The sequence below is a fragment of the Solanum dulcamara genome, chromosome 4 (genome assembly GCF_947179165.1).
Source record: "Solanum dulcamara chromosome 4, daSolDulc1.2, whole genome shotgun sequence".
NCBI lineage: Eukaryota > Viridiplantae > Streptophyta > Magnoliopsida > Solanales > Solanaceae > Solanum > Solanum dulcamara.
The window spans coordinates 28,188,552-28,205,118 of record NC_077240.1 but is presented as its reverse complement, the minus strand read 5'-3'; the positions used below and the strand labels follow the sequence as shown (position 1 = coordinate 28,205,118).

The 16,567-nt window shown below is 32.3% G+C and overlaps 1 protein-coding gene across 4 annotated transcripts; it reads right to left on the bottom strand.

The window, feature by feature from the left end:
* Positions 1-4,827: 4,827 nt before the first annotated feature.
* LOC129887181 (mitogen-activated protein kinase 15) lies at positions 4,828-14,474 on the bottom strand. Of its 4 annotated transcripts, none has more exons than XM_055962166.1 (10): positions 13,842-14,474; positions 12,844-13,252; positions 12,547-12,674; positions 12,381-12,440; positions 12,106-12,255; positions 11,865-12,020; positions 11,563-11,774; positions 10,151-10,255; positions 9,826-9,992; positions 4,828-5,642 (listed from the first exon to the last, which is right to left on the bottom strand). In XM_055962166.1, exons 1-10 carry the CDS (start codon positions 13,863-13,865, stop codon positions 5,347-5,349), a joined length of 1,707 nt encoding a protein of 568 aa, XP_055818141.1. In that variant the 5' UTR covers positions 13,866-14,474; the 3' UTR covers positions 4,828-5,346. The 4 variants fall into 4 exon arrangements, with proteins under 4 accessions (XP_055818141.1, XP_055818142.1, XP_055818143.1 ...); XM_055962167.1 differs by having other exon boundaries at positions 4,828-5,639; positions 13,842-14,472; XM_055962168.1 differs by having other exon boundaries at positions 9,826-9,986; positions 13,842-14,472.
* Between the last annotated feature and the right edge of the window lie 2,093 nt (positions 14,475-16,567).

Below are 16,567 nucleotides of genomic sequence, written 5' to 3'. Positions count from 1 at the left end.
TATAATACAAAAAGACAAACAAAAATTGAAAGCGGAGGGTTAGGTAGGGCGGTAAGAATTTTTTAAAAACTTTTATAAAAGAAATTTAATAAATAAGAATAAAACTAAAAAATTGGGGGGGGGGGGATATGGTGAGAGTAAGTGGTGGAGTGAGGTAAGAAAAATATTTTATATTTTTTTTTTGGGGGGGGGGGAGGGGAGAGGGGGGAGATAGTAATACTTTAATCTTAGTTTTAACTAATTCTAATAATTTATTTAATTTTTGTTAAGATGAAATATTTTGTCCATGTGGAATGTAATATGATATTTTGTTTTAAATGAAAGAGAGTGTAGAACACACCATGATGAAAGTAGACTAAAACAGAGATGTGTCTGATGAAATTTCGAATGTCTTTAACGCTGAATAAACAATCAACATTTCTCAAACTATTAAGTGATAGTTTAGATATGAAATTCACACTCCTAATAGTTTAGGTATGAAACTCAAAAAGAGGGATAGCTCAAATGTGTTTTTGACACTTATCTTTTTTTTAATATATATATAAAAATAGAATCTTTGAGATTATCAATAATAGATCTAGAAATTTTAATACACTAGGTAACAATGAATATAGACAATTTTCTTGCCAAACAACTGGTTTATTAATTTATTTATTTATTGATTTGTTTAGGGATAGAAAGGTGCAAAAAAAAAAAAATCTTAAGCAAAGTATAATGATCCCCAAAAGAATAATTATTTTTTAAAGATATATGGGCTATTGAGTATTGATGAAGAACTTGTGTCATTAAGTATCAAACATAGCCATGGAAATTTTTAATCATACCATAATTCATGTTGGTGAAAGTTTCACTCTGAAACTGTAAATTATGTTTTGGGGTGAAAGAGAAGGAACGGAAAAAGCAGGCGGCATCTTTCGTCGTCTTCACAGAATTTTTTCATCTGAATGATAGAAAAAAGAGAGCCGAACTCTCTTTGTTTCGGGATTGGAAAAATCGGCCGATCAGGACTAACTTACATCCTAAAGTTAGCTCAAAAATACAGAATTGTCCAAATTTTAATAAAGAGACCACACACTCATCTTACTAACCATCGTATGAGATTTTTTTACTCAACAAAACCCGAAAAATAATTATATATTAAGTATGCAGCAAGTAGTAAATTATGGCTAGATTAAACAATTACATAGTAAGTGTTTATCATGAAGAGTCGGTATGTAATTAATAATTAGATTATTTTTTTTTGGCCACTAATTAGCAAAGTACAATAACATCGACTTCTTCGATTTATTTATCATAACCCCCCTCCCAACCCCCAACCCCCCAAACTCCAACGTAACCCAATCAAAAATCAAGAAACTCAAGTGTCTCAATTTAATTTAACGTTGTAGTAATTGTTTATCTCAATTTATGTGAGACATTCAATTGTACTAGAATTATATTAGATTTTGATATAATTTTTTTTTTATCTACAAGCAATTTATCCATGAATTAATGATGAAACTTGTAATTAAATTATTTTTAATATTCGTTATGAAATAAGGTGCGTGCTTTGATCACGCGCAAAGCTCATATACCAAGACTAGTATAGATTAAAAATAGAAATATTATGATTTTAAAAGAAGTATAAAAAGGAAGATAAAAGTTGATAAAGTAAGGGTAGAATAAATATTTTAAAAAGTCAATTAGAAAAAGGGGGAGAATGATTATTTCTCAAAATGGAGGGAGGAGTTTGATTTTTAAAGTAAAGTTTTAGGGTATAAATGATTTTCACCCTAAAAAATTGTCAATTAAATATTCTTCTAACATACTTTACTTGTCATATTGTGCTTTTCGATAGTTCATTTGACAAATTTTTAAAAGCTAAATTAGTTTAAATTAATTCAATATTTAAAGTTTTTATATATTTAAAAAAGGGAAAAGACTCATAAATACCTTCATCTATTAAAAAATGCTCATAAATATCCTTCTACCATTTTTTGATCTAAAAATACTCCTAATCTATTTTTTGGCTCAAGAATATCCTAACCTATTTGAAATGGCTCAAAAATACCCTTCCTCCACATTTTGGTCTAAAAATACCCTCAACCTTTGTTATTATTTCAAGAATACCCCCCATTTCACATTTTAGTCTAAAAATATAATCAACCTTTGTTCTCTTTATATTTGTATATCTAATATTTATGATTTTAATATCGTTTAAACTTTTACCATATAAAAATCTTCATTTTATTATTTGAATTAAATCAATTTTTTTGTAAATAGTAATTTTTTTACCCGACTAAAAGTTTAAAATCGATTAGAGAACTTCTACTTAAAATTTGAATCAATAAATAGTTGCATATTTCTTTTTAGTATTGAGGATAAATCGTTAAGTCTATAAAATATCGATTAGAATGTGTAATATCCAATATAATTTTTACTCGACTAAAAAAATTAGTAAATAGACATCTTATTAGAAAATCTTCTACTTATAAGTCGAATCAATAAATAATTATTTTCTTTAGTGTTGAGGATAAATCGTTAAGTCTATAAATATATTAATTAGCCAAATTTTATCATTTTTCCTTTAATCTCTGTTTCTAAAAAGTTTGATAACATAAAGAATTTATTTTTCATTTCAAATATAGTTAGACTTAAATATTTTAAATAGGCATAATACATAAATATGTCATTTAACTTGCCTCATTTCACATTTATGCCCTCCAACTTTGGGTGTGCACAAGTAGACACTTAAACTTGTATAAAATTGAACAAGTAGACACACATGTCCTATGTGGCACAACACACGTAGGATGCAAAATTGCTATGTAGGACGAATGTGTCTATTTGTTCAAGTTTTGGATAGTTAAAGTGTCTACATGTGCACTGATAAAGTTAGAGGTCATAGTTGCCAATTGAAGTCATGTTAAGTGTCATGTTTATGTATTATGCATTTTAAATATTTTGGGATGAACTGATATTAAGAATTTGAATAAATAAAAAATCATCTATTAGAACAAATAAAATAATTAATTAATCAATAAAAGAGTTTAATTCAATTAAATTTGATTTGATGGTATTTTTAAACTAAAAAATAGAAGGAGGGGTGTTCTTGAACCAAAAACAAAGATTGAAGGTATTTTTAGACCAAAAAGTGGAGGGAGAGTATTTTAAAACCATTTCTAAAAGGTTAAAAGTATTCTTGAGTGTATTTTTAGAACAAAAAGTGGAAGAAGAATATTTATGAAACTTTTCTCGAGAAGTACTATAAATTGTAATTTTTTTCAATATCAATATTATGAAGAATAAAAGGGCAGGCCGGTGCACTTAAGCTCTCGCTCGAATTTTAAAATATTTGATCAAATATTCATATCATTTGTCTCTCAACAAAAACTGTGACAAATATTTTAGAATGAGAGGAGTATAGTTTCTAAATCAATTATTTTGTGTAGTAATTTTTTCATATCTGAACTTAGAACGAAAAAGAAAAAAATAGTTTCTAAATATCAGCGCTGACCTAAAATATATAGAAAAAAAGTTTGTAAAATTCCTACAACTAAGCAATATGGATATTGGGGAACAGAATAAATGATATTGAAGATGATAATGGAAAAGGATCATTAACAAAATAAAAGTAAAATTAGAAGAAAAAAACAAATAAATTGCCGCCCTTCTCGCATATTTTATTGCGAGTATTAACCACTCATCATATCCCATTTAAACTTGACTGAAGGATCATATTTTTACTAAGCACACACCATACATTATTTATTCTACCCACCAACCCCACAACTCTCTTCAGACTTAAACCCGTGACCTCCTGATTACAATTTTATCAGTTACTTCCTACTTTTTCTTCTTTTTTTTAATTGCCAACTCACTTTCAACTGAGTTTAAACATCCAAAGGTTTTGGTTCAGCATTTTAAGTTCCTTAAGGAATTATCTAGACTAACAGTTTATTTTTTGTTTTATTGATTCGTAGCTACCTTCACTTTTCTGGAACTACACCCCCTTGTACATACTCCCATCATATGGTAGTTGGGAAATAACAATATTGTAGCATTTATTGTTTCAGATTAGAAGAATCCTTAGTGAGACCACATTTAGATTCTTGTGGAAGTAGCTGATCATAGAGAATGATGTTTATTATGCATTTTGTAGCCTCACCTTGCTAAAATTGTTTTAATTTTCTGTGAATTTTTGGTGGGGCTTTGGCCATTATCTCACTGAAGATTGAAAAGTGTGTAGGTAGATATGAATCTTACTAAAAAGTTTTGCAATATCCTGCTGAGAGGCGTAAAAAGGGGATATTGAAGATGATAATGGATCAAGGGAAGGAAAATCAAACGATGACTTGATTCTTGGTGAATGGTGATGAAGAAGAAGATGACGGCAATAGAGTATAGTACTGATGATGACGAGCAAAAGGAAGCCAAGAGAAGAGTGTACTTTCATGTCGATATTGTATATGTGAAGTTTATCAGATCATGACTGAAACAATGTAGTTGAGATTTTCCAAATGGTGTTGTCATGCTTGAAGGACCTGATATTTCATTACAGATTATTTACTGCTTCTACTTTACAAGCATTTTTTACTTTAGTCCCGCTTTCACTTACACTTCAAGATACGATCTGAATATGCCAATCCTACATAAATTCAAAAGTTCTAGTTGACTAAGAGAGGGATCCACATTGCAACATATCTGGTGTTGTATTGATCCAACTTAACAATGGCTCGAAAGGAGGGATCCAGAAGAAGAGTGATGTTGCAGAGATAAGTAACAGAATGGATGATGCATTCAAGCAAAAGTTTCATGTCCCTCTTTTGTTTTACAACAGAGTGCAGGAAGATCAAAAACATAGAAGTCCTTATTTAATAAAGAATGTTACAGGTTACACGTTAAGATCATCAATGTCTTAGTCATAACATAAGTATAAAGCGTCTCTACAGTTTTTCTGCAAAGAATGAAGGGAGAAGGGAAACGAACAAAGAAACATGTAGAGGAAACTGATATCAGTAGTAGTTCGTGTCATCAGCTACCAACATCCATCTTTATCACTGCTTCCATTTCTATCGAGATCACAGAACAAGAGTTACCAATGGAGGAGAATCCATGCCGAATCTTTTAAACTTCAGAGGACAAATATAAGTAACGAGTTGTACATAGATGTCTGCACCAATCAACCAAAATCACACTGGGATTCTTCAAGTGCCCGTGTCAATTACCAAGCAATCCTGAACTTGGCCTTGTTTGAGAAAATTATGGCTGACAGTCAAATTAGCTTGCATATGGTGGTGTTTTATGAGAACCATCCTTAGGAAAGTGGAAAGTTGAGTGTAACATGGCTGATCAGATATCCCAAATTTAATACCATTGATTACCAGGTCCACCTGGCGCTGCAGCTACTTTTCTTGCTATGTACTGTTCAGGTTTTGGCTGCACCCCGTTTGAAACTTCAGTACTATCTTCACCCCTTTCATTTTTACAGCTGGGATGCCTTCTAGGGTATGAAGTATTGGAAATGGGATATTGAGTTGGACCGCCAGGGTTCCTTGCAATTCTTCGCTGTTCAATGACTTCTGCTGCTGTCGCTGCTGCTCCACAGTTGTTGTAGCGCAACACTGAACTGACCACCCTCCCAGGTCTTGCAGCACCACCTGCTGACAAATCCTCCTCTTAATAACATAGTAATGGCACTAAGTTCTAAAGCAGCCTATTATCGCTTAATAGCAATGTATCTCATCTATACAACAAGTGTGTGCACACTAGGGCATCATGTATCAGTCCTATCTATATCTGTTTTCCATTTATAAGAAGATTAATGAGCCAGAAAAGAACAGAACATGACATGGAATTTGTCAGCATAGCAATCCTAAGTTACACTTTAAAGAGTTAATTCAGTTAATTCAGAATGAGCTACAAATAGAGTGGCGCACTAATACAGATGACAAGGCATGGACACGGGTTCACTTAGACAGTGACAGTGACTCATGGGGTGTATAAAAATGCAAGAATATTAGAGCTTTGTAAACTGTATACTTTTGTTGTACATTTGGGTTAGAGAGGAAGATGTACGGAAACAGAATCATTAATAGACTTCATAGGTTCCTCTCTGTATTAGTTTATACTTTTGCTTTCTAGATGTACATGAAGTCATAAACATCACCAACTTAGTGCTGATCATTTTAACAAAATTCCTTTATTTACTGATAAAAAAAATGATAGAATGAACCTAAAAAAAGACGTTATGTTTCCCAAATTGGGGAAAAACTAAAACCAAAAGACTTAATTATCGCAGAAAAGAAAGACATAAGGAAGCCTTGAAAACAGGTTGTGGATTATGTTAGTAAAGGAAATCCCTAGATTCTTGTTCAGCGGTCTCCACTGCAGCCAGTCACGAAACTTGATTTGTTTTTCTCAATAACTCAAATACTTGATCTTTCCATCATATAGGATTACCACTTTCATCACAAATTCATACGCAAGATGCTCACAAGAGGCAACTTCCAAGGAAAAATTTACTGAACAGCGCACCTTTTATTTTGTTTTTTCACAACAACAACATACCCAGTGAAGCCCCACAAGTGAGGTATGGGGAGGGTAGAATGTATGCAGACCTTACCACTACCTTATAGAGATAGAGAGGTTGTTTCCGAAAAACCCTCGGCTCAAAATTATCAGTCCCAAAGAAAGAGAGAGCAACAGTATATATACAAATTATATCATGCAAATTCTACAAGACAAGAACAATATCAATAGCAAAATAAAGTGATAAGCAAAAGGCAATAACAATACAACTATACTGGCATGCCTAGACCTAAGACCAAACCTAAACCGTCACAGGGCAAGACAACATTCTACCCTTGCTAACCTTCTACCCTAACATGCGACCTCCACTCCTTTCTATCTAAGGTCATGTCCTTGGTGATATGAAATTGCGTCATATCCTGTCTAATCACCTCTCTCCAATACTTTTTCGGTCTACCCCTACCCCTTCGTATAACTCCTAAATCCAACCGCTCGCACCTCCTAACTGGGATGTCAACACACCTCCTCTGCACATGCCCAAACCATCTCAGTCTCGCTTCTCTCATCTTGTCTGTCACAGAGGCCACTCTCATCTTGTTTTTTCACAACAATGATGATCAAAACATTTTGCATTCACTTTGACTGATGATCTCATCTTGTTTTTTCACAACAATGGTGATCAAAACATTTTGCATTCACTTTGACTAATTCATCAGGTACTTGTTATCTCTTGTCAAATAGGCACCAATAACTCTCTACTCACCAAGGCTTAGACAAATCAAAAGAATCCACAAGTGCCACTTTCACCAGGGATTTAAATTTGAGTTCCCATCATTGTCTATTTAAGTTACTACAACTGATGATGGCAATGCCTCGATTTTTTTACACAGAAGGACATCAATAGATTTACTTGGAGCTTCAACGAAGGAAATTGCTCCCCCTTTGTCCCATTTTATGCGACACAATTAGGCTAGGCATGAAATTAGGATTGTTAATATCAAACTCTAAGGGACTGTTTGGAAAGTCACTCTGGTAATTGGATTTGGTGTAATTGGGTGTAATTACACTGTCTGGCATGTTTGGTTGGCCATGTAATTACATGGTAAGCAAGTAATTTGGTGAAATTGACAGGGGGTAATTACACTCTCCAATTCTCAGGGGGAGGTTGTGAATTGGTGTAATTACATTGTATATTATTTTTTAATTTTTTTCTTTTAATTTATTTTTATTACTATTTTATATTCCCATTATTTTTATTATTTTAATATTTTCTAAAAATATATTGTTTATTTTTTATTTTTTATATTTCATTTCGCTCTCATTCTACTTCATGTGATTCCATGCAATTTTTCGCATTACCCTTTTTTTAATTCTATGTTTATTTTTTTCATTAGCATAATTTTGTTAGTGTTCTAATTTTTAAATTTAAGTAGAAGTCATTGTTGAATAAAGTTATAGGCTTGCGTTTTTCTTTTCTTTTAAATCATATTTATGTACGTTGTGTTGAAATTTGACATAAGAGTAGTATTATGTTAAAAAATTTATTTTGAATTTAGAAGTATGATGTTAAAAAATTTATTTTGAATTTAGAACTTATGTTATATTTTCAATTTCATTTATTTTAGTAGTATTGACTTGATATTTCACATTGCAAGTCATTTATTTTTTAGTTAGATTTGATAGATTATCTTTTTGTGAAATGTTTAAATAATTTTATGACTTATTTATAATATTAATATTTTTGTCAAACATGAATTTCATGATGCTCAAAGAAATCTTGTATTTTTAGTTTTTATGATTAATTTAATAAAAATATACTAATTTTAAAAAATATAAATTAATTATTTTTTATAATATTAGTAAGAACGTATGTTTATTAATTAATATATTTTCAAAAATTTAATATCATTTATTAAAAGTCCTTATTTGTCTAATATGAATTTTAAGTTTAGATAATCAATTTTTATTTTTAAAATTTAATATAACCTTGTAATTACATTTGTGCAACCAAACAGTATACTTATAATTACATTATAATTACATTATGGTAAACAAACAGATCATAGTAATTACTAGGTTGTGTAATTAATAGGCTACTAAGTACTACCCTAGTAATTACACCAATTCCAATTATCAGGTGGCTTTCCAAACAGAACCTAATATTATATTTAACGGAATTCCAGGGCCAATGTCTTCCGTACATGTTAATATTGAATCTTTGGCTGGAATGAAAATGGGAAACTCCATACAAGCTATGGGCTGTGGTCCAACACTGTCTTATATAACATTGTGGAAGGAAAGAAATGGAAGAGGTCTTGAGCTAATTCCTAAAACTGAAATTTCAATGTCTTAAAAGAGTACACGGTCTTTAAAAAGAAAAAATGCCTCAAAAAGAAGAAGTATGAACAGTGTGATGGAAGACTTTTTAATATCGTGGACTTAATTTTTAAGAGACATTTTTCCTTTTTAATGACCGTATACTCTTTTAATCATATTTAAGAGATATTTCTCTTTCTCTCCCTGCCCTCCCCCCCTCAAACTTACACCTAAATCACCTCAAACATCTGACAACCCCCTAAATATAATGCGCTAACACTTCAAACTTCAGTAACATCTAATACTTCAAAAGTATCTTTTTCAAACAGTATAAAAATTATATATAACATCCAAAGAAAATTCAGTCCTTGAAACAATGCTAATTCCATGAAATTATACTAATATTACACATTATTAACTAACGAATAGGATTACTCCAAGTGATTCAATTGTACATTTTTGGAGTAGGAGAAAAACATTAATATATACAAGTTCACATTTAAACAGTATGAGAAAGGTTCATAAATACTAGTATATTAAACATTTTGGATCATTCCAAAAGGAAAACTTGTCACCAGAGACAAGGGGGAATACTACTTCTGTGCTCACAATTTTGGTTAGACAGAAATTTTAACCTGTATTTTCCAGGTTTTACACATGTTGATATCCAACAAATCATTTGCATATGCTAATTCATTAACAAATTCGCAAGGAAATGCAGCATCCCAATATGTCTTTCCCCATAATGCAGATGGAAAAATATAGTCATGAGAGCATACACCATCATCAATACGAAAAGGGAATGCTAGCTGGCAACAATCAAAAGAGGAAAGCTGAATACTACACTCGGCGAAATAAAATCATTTGAATATTGATGGCAACAATTAAAGGAGAAACATTAGTACTACTATCAGAAAACATACTTCCAGCATTTGAAATATGAAAAGAGATCAAATGTTGGAACCTACTAGAAGTGTTAGCAAACTAGAGAAATCAAACCTTGAACATTCTGAGGAACTTGGAGAGGCAGCCTTGTCATGGGGATCACTGAACTCCGGTCCACATTTGGTTTCTCACTTTCGTTGATAGAGCACTTAGAAAGATCATTTGCAACTTCAACGGAATTTTGCACTGAATTGTCTGAATATAATACACAAGCCCTGTATCTAAAATTTATCAGTGGCTAAAGTTGTGCAGTAATTGAGAAACGTCTGATAGCCAAAACTTGCAGAGTGTTCCTTTTATAGGAAAAACTTGGACAAGAATAAAAAATGGTCAAAAGAGAAAGGAATTTGATCAACCAGCATGACTGCCAGAGACTAACCTAGGTAGGGATGATGAGTGCTGCCTCTCAGGCGGAGCAGCAGCCCCTCCTTTGCCATAATGCTCTTCAAGATATGCAAACTGTTTCTTGAATTTGTCAACGGCACTGGGGAGCGACACAAGAAACTATCAGTAATCCATTTTGGCTCCAGTCACGCAATGAAACCAAATTCTGTTTCTTTAAAGGAACAACAGTAAACAGCACCCTATTATGACTTTTTATAAGTAATAATGAGCTAACTGACATAGGACTAAGTGATCACTGATATGTACCATAGCAGAATATTATGATTGCCACCAAATTTTCTCATTCACCCATTGCCCCACTCAATAAATTTGTAATGCAGCTTGCTAAGCATGCATACACAATTAAGCCAGAAATAATAGTTTTCTTTTAGACGAAGGTTGTCTAATGGGTTAAAAGCAGCCTGAATGAGGCTTGATAATAGAACATGTTTTTGATAATAAGCTTGACATGACTGACCAAGGAGAGAACCAAGTACACTGTACACCAGTCATTCTTGGACATGCCTATGATAGTATCAAGTACAACTTCTTGAGATAATGAGAAAACTTAAGTCAAAGTGCCATATTTCCCCTCTGTTTGTAAGCTTCTAAAGTTGGCTACATCTTTCTCAACTAATGTCAGACTAACCATGATATTTTCTTTTATCAGGCAGATGAATCATAATATATGTGATCGGCAGAATGAGGGTTGATCAAGATGCTACCACATCCAAGTATGAGAAGTTTATAGATCCAGATGAAGTACCTTAAATATAAAATAAAATAAAAAGTATACCGTCATATGGAATGGGGTTGCTTTCATTCCAAGACCTTCCTAGAGTACAAGAAATCTAGATTGACCCATTTCTACCTCAAAGAAAAGAAGACCAGAATCACTCCCATTAATCCTACATTAAAAGAATTCTCAAAGTTTGACTAACAAGGAAATGAAGTTAAGAGTTCCTAACGAGAAATCTGCCCTGATTCAGAATGCTTGTAAAGCAGTTTGCCCCAGAGCTACATGGATTAATTAACTTTTAAGCAAAGGAAAACATGGAGGTTCTCATTCATACCAAATGGAAGAGTTCACTGTTCAGTACTACAATTAACTAAGAAAATAGCAGAAAGAAAACAGAAGAAAGAAAGAGAACAGTGGAGAAGACTTCATGTAAAGGACGTGAGCTTAAATAGAAGTATAGAAACTTTTTCAACTCTATCCACCTTTCTAAGGAAAAACGCGAAATTGTGACCATGCCACCTAAGTTGCCATACTGGAACTTAAAACGTAATATACAGATGTGCTATGACCACATTGCCATGTACATGGAAATAAGAGGTATGAATGCGGAGAAATCCATGCAATACACAAGTTAAAAAAAAAAAAAACTCAGTTTGAGACAAATATACCTTGGGTACATGAAACCTGTCGGTTCTTGCCCCTCTAAGAACTCCTTCAACATTTTTGGGTGGTATTCAAGAATTTCTCTGTATATCAGCTCCCTCACGTCCTCCTTTGTTATCCTTCGCCTTTCAAATTCAAACTCCATTTTTGTAACTGGTTGAGCAGAAGGTTCTCTTTCCACTTTGGCCAGATTCCTGAAATATGGATCTGCAAGAGCCTGAATTTTGAACGAGGAAAAAGGTCCAGTTAGGAGCTGGAGTCACAAATAATGCAACTTTGTGGAAACACATACATAGTGTATTTGTACCTCTTCTGCATTAGGACGATCCTTAGGATCAAAAGCAAGCATCCTTTCTAGCAAACGAAGAGCAAGGGGATCTGCATGTGGAAATTTATGGGAGAAAGGTACAGGCTTTTTCTTACGCATACTGCTCAAATACCTCCGAGCCTTTTCATTTCTTATCTATAGGCACATAAGCGACCATATATTAGCCACAAAACCATCAGAGTAGAACATCTTGAGTTCTAGGGTAAAAGTAGGGACTTACCCTGGCAATGGATTCTGGAGATGGTGTGCCCAACAGATCGGTCATCAAGTCTAATTGGTGCACCACATTTTTACCCGGAAAGAGAGGCTTCCCAGTTAATAGTTCTGCAAATATGCATCCAATGCTCCATATATCAATTGCTGGTGTATACTGAGGACGAGTCACAATAAACTGGTCTTAGAATGTACTATTATCACAATAAAATGAAGAAAATTATAGGTAATTCACCAATAAATCAGAATAATTATCTTAAGCAGAAAAGTGTATATTCACACCTTAGAGAAAAATGATCCACACAATTCGGGAGCCCTATACCACCTCGTGGCAACATAATCCTACAGGAACAAATAATCACGTGATGTTAGATGTCACATGTTCCTAAGCTCATTAATAGAACTATTTCGAAGTTAGAAAGTTTTGCCAGAGCATTAAGAAGCATACAGTCCAAAATATAGCTGTTGGAGTATCATTGAAGGCCACTCTTGCAAGACCAAAGTCACAGATCTTAAGCTTGCAGTCGGCATTTGCTAATATATTTTTGGGTTTCAGGTCACGGTGAAAGACATTGGCTGCATAATATTCCAACATAGAGGCATTGTTAGAATTGGGAAAATTATCATGGATTGGAGTCTACCATGGCACCTAATATGGCTATATAAATGTCTAAGTACATAAATATGTCCTTTGTAGAAGAAAATCAATAGTAATTAAAGCACAATCTTGTAGCCAGCATACAACCTGTGTGTATATATTTTAGCCCTCGAAGAAGCTGATAAAGGAAAAATTGATAATGTTCCGGCGTCAGATCATCATTTGCTTTAATGACTTGATGCAAATCAGATTCCATGAGTTCAAAGACAACATAGATGTCCTTGAATTCCCTCCTAGAAGGAGGTAACAATATGTGCTTGATTTCCACTATATCTGGATGCCGAAGAAGCCTAAGAAGCTTGATCTCACGAAGGATACGTGTGGCATCAGAGACATGTTCAAAGATGTCGTTTATCTTCTTGATTGCAACTTTTTCCCCTAGATGGGTATCATATGCAGAGCATACTACACCATAGCTACCTTTGCCAATCACTTCCTCTATCTTGTATCGGCTCCCTTCACCATATTCAGTAAAGAAATCTACATCTCCAGACCCCTGCATATTCATATTATAATTCATAAGATGGGTTATAAGACCTGCCAAAAATGGATCTTATTAATATACTTCAATTGCTACACACATTATCTCTTAATAGGAATGTATGAAGTGTGCAGCTATGCTATTCCAACCTGCATAAGCTATGGGCAATTCAATCAAACCCTTTTGATCAAAACCGTATAAGTTAAACTATTTGATTCACTCCAAAGCTGTTGCTCGATAAATGGGTTTAATATGTCAATTAGCTTTAAACCTCACCACATATCAAAGCATGAAAAGAAGATCCAGTCACCGCTTACCTAGGTTCCTAAAATCATACAACTCACAACATTTCAATCCTCCAACCAAATGTCCTAAACCAGATAACTGATGCCCAAATTTAAATTGGTTGTCAATCAAAAGATCACGTCATTATGTCGATTTTCTAAGGCATAATAATAACACACAATCAAAACCATTACTACTCAGTAAATGAACAATAAATCTAAGTGATTGTAACAACTAGGTTAGTACTGTAAACTGATTCTACCATACTACTTATAGCTTCAACTAGTATCTAAGCTTACAAATTCGAAAAGACCCTTACTTTTTTTCGCTGATCAGGCTGCATACTTCAGGTGGCAAGCATCAAAACCACAAACCACAGCTAGCAATAAGCAAAAAAGGCAAGAATCTTATCCAAAAAGTAACTCAACCAAGTTGACTTCCACCTATGGATCAAAAAGTATACCTAGAAACCCAATAGTATCCACAGAAATGATCAGATTCAAACAACACCCACCAACAATCTTGCAGTCAAAACCCCAAAAACAACTCCAAATCTCAGGAACAGTCAGCACAAATATGAGAAAACCTTGTTCAGATTTTCAAGATCCAATATGAGTTTTAAAAAAAAAAAAAGGAAATTGTGGGTGGCACTATATGACAACAAATTTGGGATATAGCTGTAAATGAAAGTACTCCACTAAATAAAAAAAAGTTCAACAAACAAACAACAGTTGTCAATGATCTAGAAATGCACATACAACAATGCCAAGATTGGAAACTGTTAATAACTATGCTAAAGATACAATTTTTAGAGAGAGAAATTGAGTAAAAATCAGATCTTGGAAACACCCACGAAGAGAGAAAAGGGAAAGGAGATGGAATATCTCTACTACTGTTTGTTCAAGTTTTAAGAGAGAGAGAGAGAGAGAGAGAGAGAGAGTAGGGGCAATAGGAAAATTTGGATTGGAAAATTTCTGTCCATAAAACTTTGGGGATCATATTAATAATTTTCTCTTCTTTAGGGGTGAAAAGGACACAACTGCCCATTGGAATATATTCACTAGATTTTACAGTTATATTACAAAGATTTTTGCAAACGACTAGTGGTTGGGGGAGAATTTTGGATTAGGACTGATAATTTAGTATTTATTTGGTAAAGTGGTTGGTTTGATTTTATTTGTTTTCTCTAAAACACTTGAAGAAAAATATAGTTACTTCTGTTTTGATATATAATTTAATAAATAACTATACTCTTTTGGTTGCTAAATTGGGACATCTTTTAATCTTGATTAAAGACTAAAGAGGTCATAATTTGGACTAAAAAAGAGTGACATGAAGGAGATAACACTCGTAATTTGTGGCAATTGCTTGGAATTGACTAACTCATATTGTATTATGATCCTTTGACTTTCACTTAGCACACTTTCATATTTAATTTTTATCAGAGATTTGATATAAATTTGAATTCAATTTGAATTCATATATTATAAGGTTCAGTTGTGGATACAATGCTTCCAACACGCTTTTTTTTTTAATCATCAAGAGCTTGAATTTAAAATCTCTTATTAAGGAGATTAGTTAGCACATAATATTTATATAGAACTAATAAATTGGAAGGAAAAAACTACAAAATTTTAGTTTTTAGAAGATTTTGTTATTTATGCACCCATGTGTAACTTGGATGTGACTTTTTATATTGTTAAAATTCAATGTTAATATTTTAATGGGATAATGCTATGTACCTTCTAAGTTATGATCAAAATTTCAGTGACACACTATAACTTAACTAGGATTTTCTTACCTCGCCTAAACTATTTTAAAACGGAATAAATATATCATAAATGTTGATGTGGCATAGAGAGAGTGTGCATACTTTCTTAAAGGCAAATGATGAATGCAAAAATTTTACACATTTATTTTAATTTCTTCCTCATTTTAAATTTTTTATTTTTTTTCTCTTTCATTAGTTTCTTATCTTTTCAATTTTAATTAATTTTTTAAGTATTTTTTAAATTAAAAAAAAAGTGTCCTTTAATTTTATTGTTTTAATTATGTTTATTTGATTTTCTTCACTTATTTTGATATCCGTCCGAAATTAAATTATTTTAAATACAAAGCATTTGAAATCAAATAAAAAGGAAAGACAAAGAAAATAAAAAGAATAAATAAAATTAATAGAAAAAAAGAGAAAAAATAATGAATGAAGGTAAAAATAAGAAGAAAAAAGTTTAAATACAAGACAATTTTTTTTAAAAAAAATCTATGAGTATTAACTTAATTTAAATACAAGATAAAAAAAGATTTAAAAATAATAATAATAATAATAATAATAATAATTACACATGTGGCATGCACATATTGTTCAAACGCAATCGACTTAGCTGATTGAAGGTGTCACACCAGAGAATACTTTGCATTATCCCTATATTAATGTTGGATCCTTCCGAATCAATGACTCACCTTATCTAGTAATATTGTGGAATGCTTAATGTACTCTAATGATTCTTTAAGAGAAATAATAAAAGTGCAATTGAACCATTTTAATTTCTAGGTAGAGGGAGATTGGGTGGGTGAGAGGACTAAAAAGAAATTATTTGGTATAATTTACTTTGTTATAATGTCAAATTTGAAAGTTCAAGATAAATATTAAATAAAGTTTTCAATTTAATAAATATCAAGAGAATTTTAGGATAACAATATTAATAAGTAATTTATTTCTTAGACATTATTGGTACCTCTTCATTGAAATTTTGGTGTTTCGACAATTGAATTGGCCTTCTCTAATTTATTAAAAGAACAAAACTGTTTCAATTAATATTTGGAACTATACGTTATTAAAAAATATCATAAATTACTTTACACTAATATTTAGTATGAAATAGAGGAGTTATATCCAAAATAAGCTTGTGGAACTAAAGTAATTATGTTCAATTACTAAAAATTAGAGAAGTTATGCACCTCATATTGAAGCCATCTAAAATGTAAGAAATAGCAACAAAAATGGGGCGAAAAGAAGGGAGGGGGAAGAGGGGGGAGAAAGAGAAA

What these genes read in the sequence shown, in the direction of transcription:
- LOC129887181 (XM_055962166.1), bottom strand. Translation starts at nt 13,865, where the DNA reads ATGCAGCCTGATCAGCGAAAAAAA. An exon ending in AGCCTGATCAGCGAAAAAAA is followed by an intron (nt 13,253 to 13,841) that starts GTAAGGGTCTTT and finishes ATGAATATGCAG; the next exon opens with GGGTCTGGAGATGTAGATTT. An exon ending in CACTCATCATCCCTACCTAG is followed by an intron (nt 9,993 to 10,150) that starts GTTAGTCTCTGG and finishes GATAAATTTTAG; the next exon opens with ATACAGGGCTTGTGTATTAT.